Source organism: Sphaeramia orbicularis, chromosome 17 (genome assembly GCF_902148855.1).
Source record: "Sphaeramia orbicularis chromosome 17, fSphaOr1.1, whole genome shotgun sequence".
Taxonomy (NCBI): Eukaryota; Metazoa; Chordata; class Actinopteri; order Kurtiformes; family Apogonidae; genus Sphaeramia; species Sphaeramia orbicularis.
In genome coordinates, this window is record NC_043973.1 from 25,960,836 (window position 1) to 25,972,434 (window position 11,599).

At 38.7% G+C, this 11,599-nt stretch overlaps 1 protein-coding gene across 1 annotated transcript in view; it reads right to left on the reverse strand.

The window, feature by feature from the left end:
* Positions 1–9,432, reverse strand: part of LOC115437786 (solute carrier family 22 member 23-like) — a 50,728-nt gene extending 41,296 nt beyond the window's left edge. Inside the window, exons 1-3 of the mRNA XM_030161129.1 lie at positions 8,962–9,432; positions 1,997–2,100; positions 1,253–1,407 (exon numbers count right to left, since the gene is read on the reverse strand). Coding sequence (XP_030016989.1) covers positions 1,253–1,407; positions 1,997–2,100; positions 8,962–9,399 — 697 coding nt within the window. The 5' untranslated portion in view covers positions 9,400–9,432. The remainder of the gene's footprint in view (positions 1–1,252; positions 1,408–1,996; positions 2,101–8,961) is intronic.
* Between the last annotated feature and the right edge of the window lie 2,167 nt (positions 9,433–11,599).

Below are 11,599 nucleotides of genomic sequence, written 5' to 3' on the forward strand. Positions count from 1 at the left end.
CGAAACAGGAGCTGCTCTCAATTCTTAGACATGCAGGCAACACCAAACAAACCAGTTTGATCTCCTTATCCCCTTATAGACTATTGCTGCAAATCTGCCTCAATATTTCAGTGTTTTTGTAATGAGGTGCTGCTCAACACTATTTCTGAATATACATATACTTCTATATAGTGGAAGAGTTTCACAGCTTTACTTAAAAAAAATAAAATTAAAAAAAAAATAAAAACTGCAAAGGATATTCATTCAGGGCTGAAAAAACTGTCATGTTGTTTCCAATCAGGACAATTATTTAATGTAAAAAAGCCAAAACTTTCACCTCCTGGGTGTCAGGATGATATAGTAATTATGCCTAATATGTATCTACTGTATGTGCTGTCTTCAAACTAACAATCTCCACCTAATGTAGTATTTGCTTGACAGTAACAACATAAATATATACACTACCAGTCAAAAGTTTTAGAACACCCCAATTTTTCCAATTTTGTATTGAAATTGCTACCAATTCCTCCAGGTGTCCCAACGTTTCTGAATTACTTCCAACCCCCTCTGTCTGCATAAAAGTAGTGTTGGAACACACTTTGGTACCATACCGTTGTGAGCATTATTCGAACAGTATTGTACTGCACAAAGTAATGTGTTACTATAAAAATGGCGAGGAAAAGGCAATTAACGATAGAAGAGAGAGACCATCATAACACTGAAAAATGTAGATGTTTCCTACAGAGAAATTGCCAAGAAAGTCAAGGTGTTAGTAAGTCCAGTTTCCTTCACCATCAACAGGCACTCAGAAACTGGGGGAAATGCTGACAGGAAGAGGTCTGGCAGACCCAAAGACACAACAGAATCAGAAGACAAGTTTCTGAGAGTCAACAGCTTGTGTGATAGGCGACTCACAGGACAACAGCTTCAAGCACAGCTCAACAGTGGTCATAGTAAGTAAGTCTCAGTTTCAACTGTGAAGAGAAGACATCCAGTTGCAGGTTTGATGGGTCGATTTATTTATTTATGTTTTTCTCTTCTCTCTTTACATTATTGTAAATAAATGTAGGCAGTAAGGGCTTAACCTTCTGAGAGTTTCATTCAAGAAAAAAAGTATTCATGACAAATCTGACCCAAGAAAGAACCAATGCATAAAGAATCAAATGCAACCTAGAAAACTAAAGTTTATGAGCAAAGAAATTACAGATATTATACAAAAACAATGCAAAAACCTGCAGATGACAAGAGTTTTAGATGAAAGGCAGGGACTTACTGAGAACATAGAGGGAAAGGGTGATCCCTGCCAGGCAGAAACCCTCAAAGAAGCGCAGGGTGCTGAACATGGGGACGTTGACAGAGAAGGCCACAGTCAGACCAAACACCAGCATGAACAGCACTGATATAATCAGCACCGGGTGCCGTCCAAACCTATATGATCAGAAGCAAAAAAAAATAAAGATATGGTAATAACACTTTAAATCCAACATACATGACCATTAGCATTTAACCCATGAAGACCTGGTGCTACTTTTCTGGCAGTTTAACATTTAACCTTTCTAAAGTGATTTATCACCATTTATCATAACATTATCCTCTGTATTTTGTGCTTTTAAGTGAAAAAAATCTGGTAATGTCCTATATTTCATTCACTGATCATGTAGATGTTCATAAAAGTGCAGATGAAAGTTGAGAAAACTGAAGAAAAATGTACTTTTTCAGTAAATATATCATAAACCAAGTGTCTCCATCCACTATCATTTATCAACTCCATGGGTTTTACTAATGAGTCAATGTTGTAGAAGATGATGGGGTTTCCACGTTCACTACGGAGCTTCTGAACGTCCAAATGGGTCATATCTGATGACCATGAAAAGATAATAAACTGCATTTTACACCAATAACTTAGATGTATTAATAGGATGGATCCACAGGTATGACATCAGTAGACACCTATGGTCACCAGTGGATGTTAGGGTCTTTACTGGTTAATGGAGGTGCAAGAAGTTCTGAATCTTACCAGTCGGCAAGGATACCGAACACCAGGTATCCAAAGATGGAACCAACCAAGAGCGAGAACTTTGCAATGTGGACTTTCCATGCTGAGTCACATACCAGACTCCACTGTAGAGACAAATAAACACAACATTAGTAGACAAAAACAAAAGAAAAATACAAAAATAATGAAAAAGTACATAAGGAATTTAACCATCATTCAAAACACACAGAACACTTGAATATGTGACACAGTATCAAGTTTAAGTTTTTCACTTTCCTAATACACATATCTATGCAAAGCCAATGTCACGTATTTGACCGATAACATTATATAGCCTCTATTTATACCCACAATTCAGTCAGTCAAGTCGCACACAAGGCAACATTCGCTTTTTTCCTGTTTTAGTTTAAGCCTCATTAACTTTGTGTGGAGATGGTGCAGTATATACAGCCAACACGTCCTCTCTTCATGGTCCTCGGTGACTGAAACTCTCCACCTTGCAGAAAGACACGCTGACTTTGACTACCTGACATTACTAGAAAAAAACGGGGAAGAAACTAACACATCCCGAGGTGAACAATGTGGAATAGTTTGGCTAATGAGGGTCTTTTTTTTTTGCAGCAGGTACATCTCAGCTGTGTGGGTTGACAACAGCACAGAGAGTGTCCAGGAGCAGACAGGTGTGTATAACAATAGCAGAGCTCATTAGAAGATGACCAACACTGATGTCAAATCCGCCGTATCAATATACCAAATAAACAGCACGGGAGAATAAAATGACATTTCAAAGGCTGTCATCATTATTTCATGCAGCGGTGCTACATCTCCAATCAACACAAAGCCTAGTCTGTTCTTACATTTTTCTCTGAGGGGCTCTAACCTCTCATAACCTCTACCACGGTGACCTGTTCAGAATGGAACGCTCCAGGATTACCCAGAGCCACCCAGCCATCACATGATCTATGCATGCCACTCATTCATGGTTTTAGTATCGATGTCAGCAGAGAAAAAGACAGAGGGAGGCAAACAAGTTCCTGTTGTGCAATCATTGCACAGCTAAGGGTGTTTAAAAAAACGAACATGCTCTCCTCCAGGATTGTGACAAACTGGCAAAGGAAACTCGGAGTGAGCGGTTATACCCCGACTGCGTATGTGTGGTGTGATTGCACGGAGCTGAAACCTGTGGAACCCCACAACCAGACGACAAGAAGACAAGGCTGTGAAATACCAACATATCAACATTCCCAAGTTACATACTACACATAGCAGCCATCTTATATAAGTCAATGCAAACAGGGAGACTATAGTACAGTTTGATTGGAAGTAACATTTAGGTGAGTTATTTTAAAAGCAGCTGTCAATTTGCATCTATTATTAAAACTCATTAATTTTACACTGCATAGAAATGAGCTTATACAAACACTAATAGGCACCCATATTGCTATTTGCACAAGAGTAAAATGTGGGCAGACAGCAGCATAGCACTAGACATACCCACAAAAAAAAAAAAAAAAAAACCATGTGTCATATCAGTACAGCCTGTCTGCCATACCCCCATTATTCCTCTCAGTTTCTCTATTGGTATCGTGTTGCTTATTTGTGAGTGCAAGACGACAGCGGTCAATGTGTAGACTACTGTTAAGTGCATATAAATGTATAAGCTAATAGTTGGACATATACAAAACAATGACAGGGCCAGGATCAGAGCTGTTAAAATGCTCAAGGCGTCTGCCGACCTCACTCGTATGACTCGCCACCGATGATGAGTGCACACCGGCGGGTCTCATTATCTCAGATCAAGATGCTACATACTACAGCTGCACATTACTGGCCCAGTTCAAGTACAGAGTGGTGGGTGGAATGTAGGTGGGGGGGGGTTGCAAGGAGGGGTGCAAGCAAAGAGGGAGGAGGATGATGATAAAGGAGGAAAAAAACAAACAAACTATGCAATGTAATAACATTTTCCCAAATGCAAAAAGAGTATGGGAAAATTGTGGGTTAAAGAAAGAGGGAACAGAGATGTGTAAAAAAAAAAAAAAAAAAAAAAAAAAAGCAGTTGTGAGGAAAAGGCAGAAAATGCACAGGGAGTCTGCTGCATAGTTACTGCCTAGCAACAGACCATCACTGTGGTTATCAGACTTTTTCTGCTTCCAAGTGCAAGTTGTAGCTCCACTGTATCACCAATGGGAGGAAATCCTAGGGTGGATCTACTGTACACTAGACATATTCAAGAGCAATTTTCTTGAGATGTAGCCTCATGTAGGGTATGTTAATATTACTTAGACAGGAGGAAGTGTTTCAGATAATTGCCATACCCCTGCAGCCTCTTGATTATACTCCATGTTGTGTTTTTAAGTGACAGATTGCTAGACACGTTCATTTCCTGATATATAAATATAGATTCCTCATTTGTCAACACTTAACAACCATAATGACATATCTCTGTCAACAAAGAGACATGATCTATAATGAGGAACCCAGCCACACGTTCCATCACATAATCCGAACAAACTTAAAGTATGTCCAAAGGTCAGACACCCCACGATGTTCACCCACCCCGTTACAAAACAGCACTTATCAGAAACAGACCTGCAGTCACATACACACACAAACACACAAAGAGCCTCAACAGAGTTTTATCTTTTGGTCACACAGGCGTCTTCCCTTCCAGCTGACACTGTGACTGGTTGTCATTGTGTGCTGACTGGGTATCTGCAGTGGGGTCATCGCCTTTCGACAGCTGAGACTGTTTCAAAGTGTCCCACACTGATCTGGGATCTGCGAATAGTCAACCAGCTGGATAAACAGAATGAAGGGACACAGAGCAGCAGAGGCCTGCAGGAGTGTTCAACTACAGTATCATCTTTCAGATCTATGGGTGTGCAACCTCCAGCATAGTGATACCGGGGCTGGGTGCACCCTTCAATATGCTTTTGCAACATATCTTTGTTATCAATTTCTTACAATACTGTATCTGTTTTCCCTGATAGAAAAAAAATAGCACCCAAAAGGCAGTGGGAGTCCATCAGCAGAAGGTTAATAAGTAATTGTTGTCTAAGATTAGTCATTCTAGTGAAAACAACAAACAGTTGCTCGTTCTAAATTTAAAAGAATTTGCTATTTTTTGCTCATTTTTATCATTTTACACATGATAACTTCGCCTTTCAATACTTTGTAAACCATTCCATCCAATGACAATTTTTTTTCCCCTGACTTTCAGCAATATAGATATATTAAAAAAAAAGAATATAAGTATGTTATTAGGTTTTAAATTGATGTATATGTAATACAGAACACAGTATTTCTAATTACTCTATGTTTTACTCCAACTCTTTTTTTTTTTATGCGATAATTGTTTGTATGAGATGGGTCATTTTTTCTTTAATTCTTGCTGCTTATTTCTGTTTTTAGCCAGTTGGCTAACTCTGGCTCATTTACAGTTCTTGTTGTTTCAATTAACAAGCACCCTTCTTGTCAAATAACAATTACGAGTTACACATTAAAATGCCTTAAAAGCATAAGGGTTAGTGAATTTTGAATTAATGTGTGAAAGCGCTGGAGTATTTAAAGAAGTGGAATTCTAAATGTGGTTTTATAATATATTATAATTATCATTTGTCCCTAGGGATGAGTCTCTTATTAATTTTCATATGCAAAAAAAAAAAAAAAACACTCTCTCATAGGGGATCAGTGGAGAGGTTAATCTTTGCAGAGGTGCATCTCTGGCCACTATTTCAGGAAGTACATGCAGCTGCCCATATGAAAGTGAGCTGAGAAGGGTAGGCTGCAGAGAGACTGTCTCTGAGTAATGATACATTCTCATTTCTGAGGCTCAGTCCAATTAAGACGGACCCTGAGGAGAGCTTTGACTCAATTAGGATGGGTCTCCACATTAACCACTTTGAATCCTTCACCACCACAACCTCTGCTGCCCCCATCAAAAGTCCTCTCTGAGAGAAAAAGCAGGGCACGGAGTGAAATCACCTACATATATTGACATGTCAACATGTTACGGGTAAACACCATCGCAGGTTAGAATGTGTCGGTACATTCTGACAGACACCACCACATTTCATCAGTGTTGGCACTCTGTTCGGCTTTTTAGGGATCAAGTGTCACCGTTAGCTCAACGCAGTCATGTGCAGTTATGCCAATGCAATCCAAACACGGGGAGAAAAGCCAAGTCATCACTTCCTGGTGTAGTGTCACATCCTACTTTATGTGCTGTGCTGCAAAAGGGGACTTACAAGAGTAAAGGGGGCAGCTTGTCAAAAGACACAAGGTACATAAGGAAAGCCCGAGGAGTGATTACTGCTTTAATTTTGGCTCCATTTAGGGATTTGTCTGCATGCCATCTGATTGAATTTCTCCTGATGATGACCTTGTCAGAATGTGGACTGCTTGGGTCACTGAAGACGAGTGCAGTCAGACACTTTACCCAACTGCTCCAGCCTGTCACAGGTCTGCAGTGCTGCTAGTGTCAACATGACATTTTAAGTTTGCATGCAAAGGCAACACAAATATTAGCCTCTACAGGTTACATGTCAGCATGTGTGAACAGTAAGCTGTAGTTTCCCCCCTAAACCATGAGTTCTTATTTCAAACATCAGGGTTATTTTTCTGTGCTTTATACCCTTGAGAGAGGAGACATGTTTTAACAATTTGTAATAAGTATCCACCCAATGAATTTCCTTCTTATATGACCTCATATTCAGCTGCATTTGAAAAATATCTTGAATACCTCTGTCCATAAAACAGTTTATCAGCCAGGCTTTAGTTTATGTAACCCCACCCACCCTCAAATTACTCTGCAGTCAATAAATGAAATCAAGTTTAAAAAAAAAAACAAAAAAAACAAAACAGTTTCCCATGGTTTATGGCTGGATTGAAATGCCACAGCTGCATTTTATGTTTTATTTTAATAGGGACATTATCAGCAATAAGCAGATGGGTGGTTGGCATCAGAGTGAATGTAAAATCGTGGTGCCACAACCCCCTCCTATAGACCAGAGAACGCTTCAAAGCCCAGCTTCAGATCCCATTGATCCTGATAAGGCTTTTGATTATGGCATGCATGTCAAACTCTTCAAAGGTAAAGATTGTGCAGATTAAAATGCAATTTACTGCAGTTTGCAAGGGTGAAGGAGGTTATCACAATGAGCAAACACATTTTTGACTTTGTTCATCCCTGCTATTAACATGTTTGGATTCTTAACATTTGATCTTAGCTTCACTCTGTGGTATAAGAGTCTCTTTCCCTCTGTAGATTTAATCTCTTTACCTCATTGATATTTAGTTCAAGTGTACCCAGATAGCTCCGTGGATCTAAATTCCATGTCATATCCCGTAAGTAAATAAAACTTGATATCTTGATGTGGGAATGCAGCATCCACAATCGGAGAAGTGCTGATAAATGTAATAAGATATAAAACCTCCACTTAGGAAGCAAGGAAAGGTGCAGACCATCCATGAATACTGCACTATCTCCTCCTCCTGGCATGTAAATATAGCAATATTAAAATAAAGTGTCTCCCAAAAGTCAGAGACACATTGAAAATGCAAAATATAAGAGCTGCAGTGACAATATCCTTGAGGTTTGGTTATGGCTGTGATAGGGCGGGTTATGTTTGGCCAGGGATGGGATTGCATTATTCTACAGAATGTACAAATGACCTTTGCTCCAAATCAAATGCTTCAGGTCTATTTTGCTCATAACTACAATCAGTAAATTCCACCAGGCCTGGTAGTTTTGCCCAGTGTACCAACGGTTGGTGTCTTTGTGTCACAGGTTGCACACTTCTTGTCAGCTGTTGCGATGACTCACTGTAAGCAAGATGCATGCTCTCACCTATATAATCCTACTACTTCTTTCTCTAACATGAGCAAACTGACAGTTGTGTGAATGTCCACAGAGCTGAGGAGAGTCAGTGATGCACAGCCCCAAATGTGGGCACATCACATTATTAATGGAGGCCAACAGACAATAAGCTGTCAAAGAATAGTATCTGAGCAGGAATATGAATAATAAATGTCAGCTGGAAAGTTAGATTTATAATGCATCTCTGGTGTTGATAGACTGAGTGAAACAATATGTCCTTACTGATGGAGATAGGATAAGATCTGATATTGTTAACCCTTTCATGCATAGTGGCCACTCCAGTGGACAGTTATTCCACAGCTGTTCTCTTGTATATTCATGGGTTTTGTTGTTTTAGTTCCATATCAGCCAACACAGTGGACATTTATGCATCATCCCATACACTGACATTCATAGCATTACTGTAACTTTCCTCTGCTCTTTTATCTAAATCAATTGCTAATTCTTATTAGACTAATTTCCAGATTTTGTTTGTTTGGTTTTTTTTTTGCATATTATCTGAGTGGGTAATAACCAGTATTATAGTATGGTCAAATGTGAGAAAACATCAGATTAGCAGCATTAACCTCCTGAGACCCGGGAAAGTGAAAATTTTGGCTTTTTTCCTTTAAACAATTGTCTTGATTGGAAACTGCATAATGCAACAGTTTTGGTTTTTTTTTTGCTTGTTTTTTTCTATTTATTTATTTATTTGTATGGAATGTCCTTTGCAATGGACAGCATTTTTAAAGTGAAACTGTCACACTTTTGTCCCCTACAAAGGACAAAAATGCAATGCTGGGTCTCAGGAGGATGAAAATGTTTTTATTTCATAGTTTTCACACAGTATGTCAGTAAATGCATGTTTCTTTACTTCAAAAATTATACGCATGGTGTTCAGCTGAGTGGACATATTTGTAGTGCCATGAAAAATACGTTCTTAAAAAAAAAAAAAAAAATCACATTGTTTGTTTTTTGTTTTTGTTTTTGTTTTTATGCCTAAAGAGGAATAAACACTCGGGGGGGGGAATCTTGATTAAGGTTCTCATAATTCATGCATGAAAGGGTTAAAAAAAAAAAAAAAAAAAAGATGGAAAGGGTGCCCATCCTCAAAAAATGAACAGCTTACCTTAGTAACCACATTCCGCACAAGTCCCGTGTGCAGCTCAAATGTCCACTCATTGCACCTACACTGCATGTTGGTGTCATTGTGGGTACTGTAACTTCCATTGGCATAAATATAAGCCGGGCGCGCACTGCTGTTTTTGGAATTGTCTAACAACGAGGAATGACTTGTGTTATTCACATTGGTCAGGTTTGCCAAAGGCTGGATACATGTGTTGTTTGGCTGTGCGAGAAGGAAATTATCAGAGTACTGGCTGAATCCAATAAATATCGCCGGAATCCATGTCAGCACGATCAGCTGTTTCTGGTACTTCCCAAATCCCCCGAGAAATGGCAGAACAGAACCGTCGATGCGTGTCAGCAGCCCCGGCGACGTGGTTTCGGGGGATACGAATCCGTTCTCCGGTTGATGGTCCTCCGTATCGAGCTGCACCACGGCCATCTCGGTTCCGCCGATAGATGCCTCCGTTGTGTAGCGAAGCCGGGGTGAGTGCAGTGAGCGCTACCCCCTGTCGACTCCACAATGCGTCAATGGCTCCGGTGGTGAAAGCCGTGCGCAAGTCAATGGGTAGAATGGAAATAAGACGCACCTCTGTGATCAGGAAGCACTTCCCCTCCGTCTGCCACCGAAAACCCTGTCTGTGCACTGATCAAGCTTTGGAAACAAATAGTGATTGCAGTGAAATTAGGTATAGTGGCGTGGAAAAGCTATCCCCCCCCTTTTTTTTTGCGTCGCGTGATCCATTTGTTTTCCTTTTCAGTGGGGGAGAACCCGTGGAAGAGTTTCCTGAAGGAGCCACAGGTAACACACCTGCCCATAAAGGCTGTGGGTTGGTGACACTACCCCAAACATGGCCACCTGTAACCACTGCTGTCTATTTACATCCAATGCAGTGGCACAGAAAACACCCGATGGGAATAAACAGACTTATTTTTTATTCTTAACAAATAAATACTTTGTTGACAAGTAGCCCTTACTTTCCCCCCCACCCCCACTGTCTAATTCTGTACCAAACAATACAGTGTATACACAGTATTAAGCACAAAATATTTTAATGTAACTTCCACATATGTTAAATTCCCACAACTTAATGGAAGCAGTTGAAAAGTTTGTTTTTACAGACTGTCCGTGAAAGCATCACTCAATAAGCAAACAGCTTGAGGCTCATGAATGAATTTTCTGTTTGTGCGTCTTTTTTTATCTCCATTTACAGACGACTTCGGTTAAGAGATAAACTTAAACCAGTAGGACATGACTGACTCTTTTATACAGGGACAATGCATAGTAGAATTTAATAATAATAATAATAATAATAATAATAATAATAATAATAATAATAATAATAACAAGCTTCTTTGCACTTCACTCTGCTGTTTGTGTACTGTACTTCAGTGTGTACTGTGTATAGGTTAGGTTAGGTTGTAAATGTGCCATTATTTTATGTTTTAAAGTTAAATTTTAGACGTATATTTTACTTATTCTTTTAGATTAGCCTTAGTTTTTAGTCAATTATAACCCTTTCATGCATGAATTATGAGAACCTTAATCAAGATTTTATTCTAGACATTTAGGCATGAAAACAACAACAACAAAAAACAATGCAATTGATTTTTTATTATCCTATTTTTCATGGAGTTACCAAAATGTCCACTCAGCTGGACACCATGCGTTTAATGTTAGAAGCAAAGAAACATGTATTTACTGGTATACTGTGAGAAAACTATGAAATAAATGCTGATAATCTGATGTTTTCTCACATTTTAACATACCTGCATAGATATAATATGCAAAAAAAACCAAATTTTTTTTGTCTAACAATTCACAATTTTTTACACTCAAACATGTTACTGCACATCAGGTTTATGTCGAACAGCAAAGTTACAGTAATGGTATGAATTGCAGTTTATGGGATGGTGCATAAGTGTCCACTGTGTTGGCTGATATGGAACTAAAACAACAAAATCCATGAAAATACAAGAGAACACCTTTGAACAGCTGTCCACTGTAGTGACCCCTGAGCATGAAAGGGTTAATGTATTCATTTATTTATTAGTTATTTATTCTATTGATATGGCTAATCCGGGTCCTCGGTAACCAGTTTCGTTCTTTCTTTGAGATGGAATGATAAACTCCTTTGAATCCTTTGAATAATAATAATAATAATAATAATAATAATAATAATAAGTAAAGTTACTGTTTGGGATACTTTTAAGTAATAAATAGGTAGTGAGGCAAAGCAAAGTTCTGCAGAAAGAAGATAAGAGACATTTCTTATCTTATCCCTTGATTACTTGACAACCTTTTACTTTGAATAATAGTGTTATTATTTCCATAAAGTTGCCATAATTCTTTTACAGCTCACAGCCACTTCAGATACTATTGCACAAAGCCTGCAATGGAAACATTTCAGGCTTCATTTCAATTTCAATTGACTTATGGGCAAAAAATTAATATAATAAATTATTTCAACAGTGGTATAATGCAAGAAAATAACACCATCTTCCAAATATTTTCCCTTTTTTTTGTTTTGGCTTGACATAAGTGAAATACTGAGGATTTTATGAGCCCTCTTCTGGGCAAAATGTACCCTATTTATCACAGTAAAAGTGCAAAACTGGTCAGATTTGATGCACACCCACGA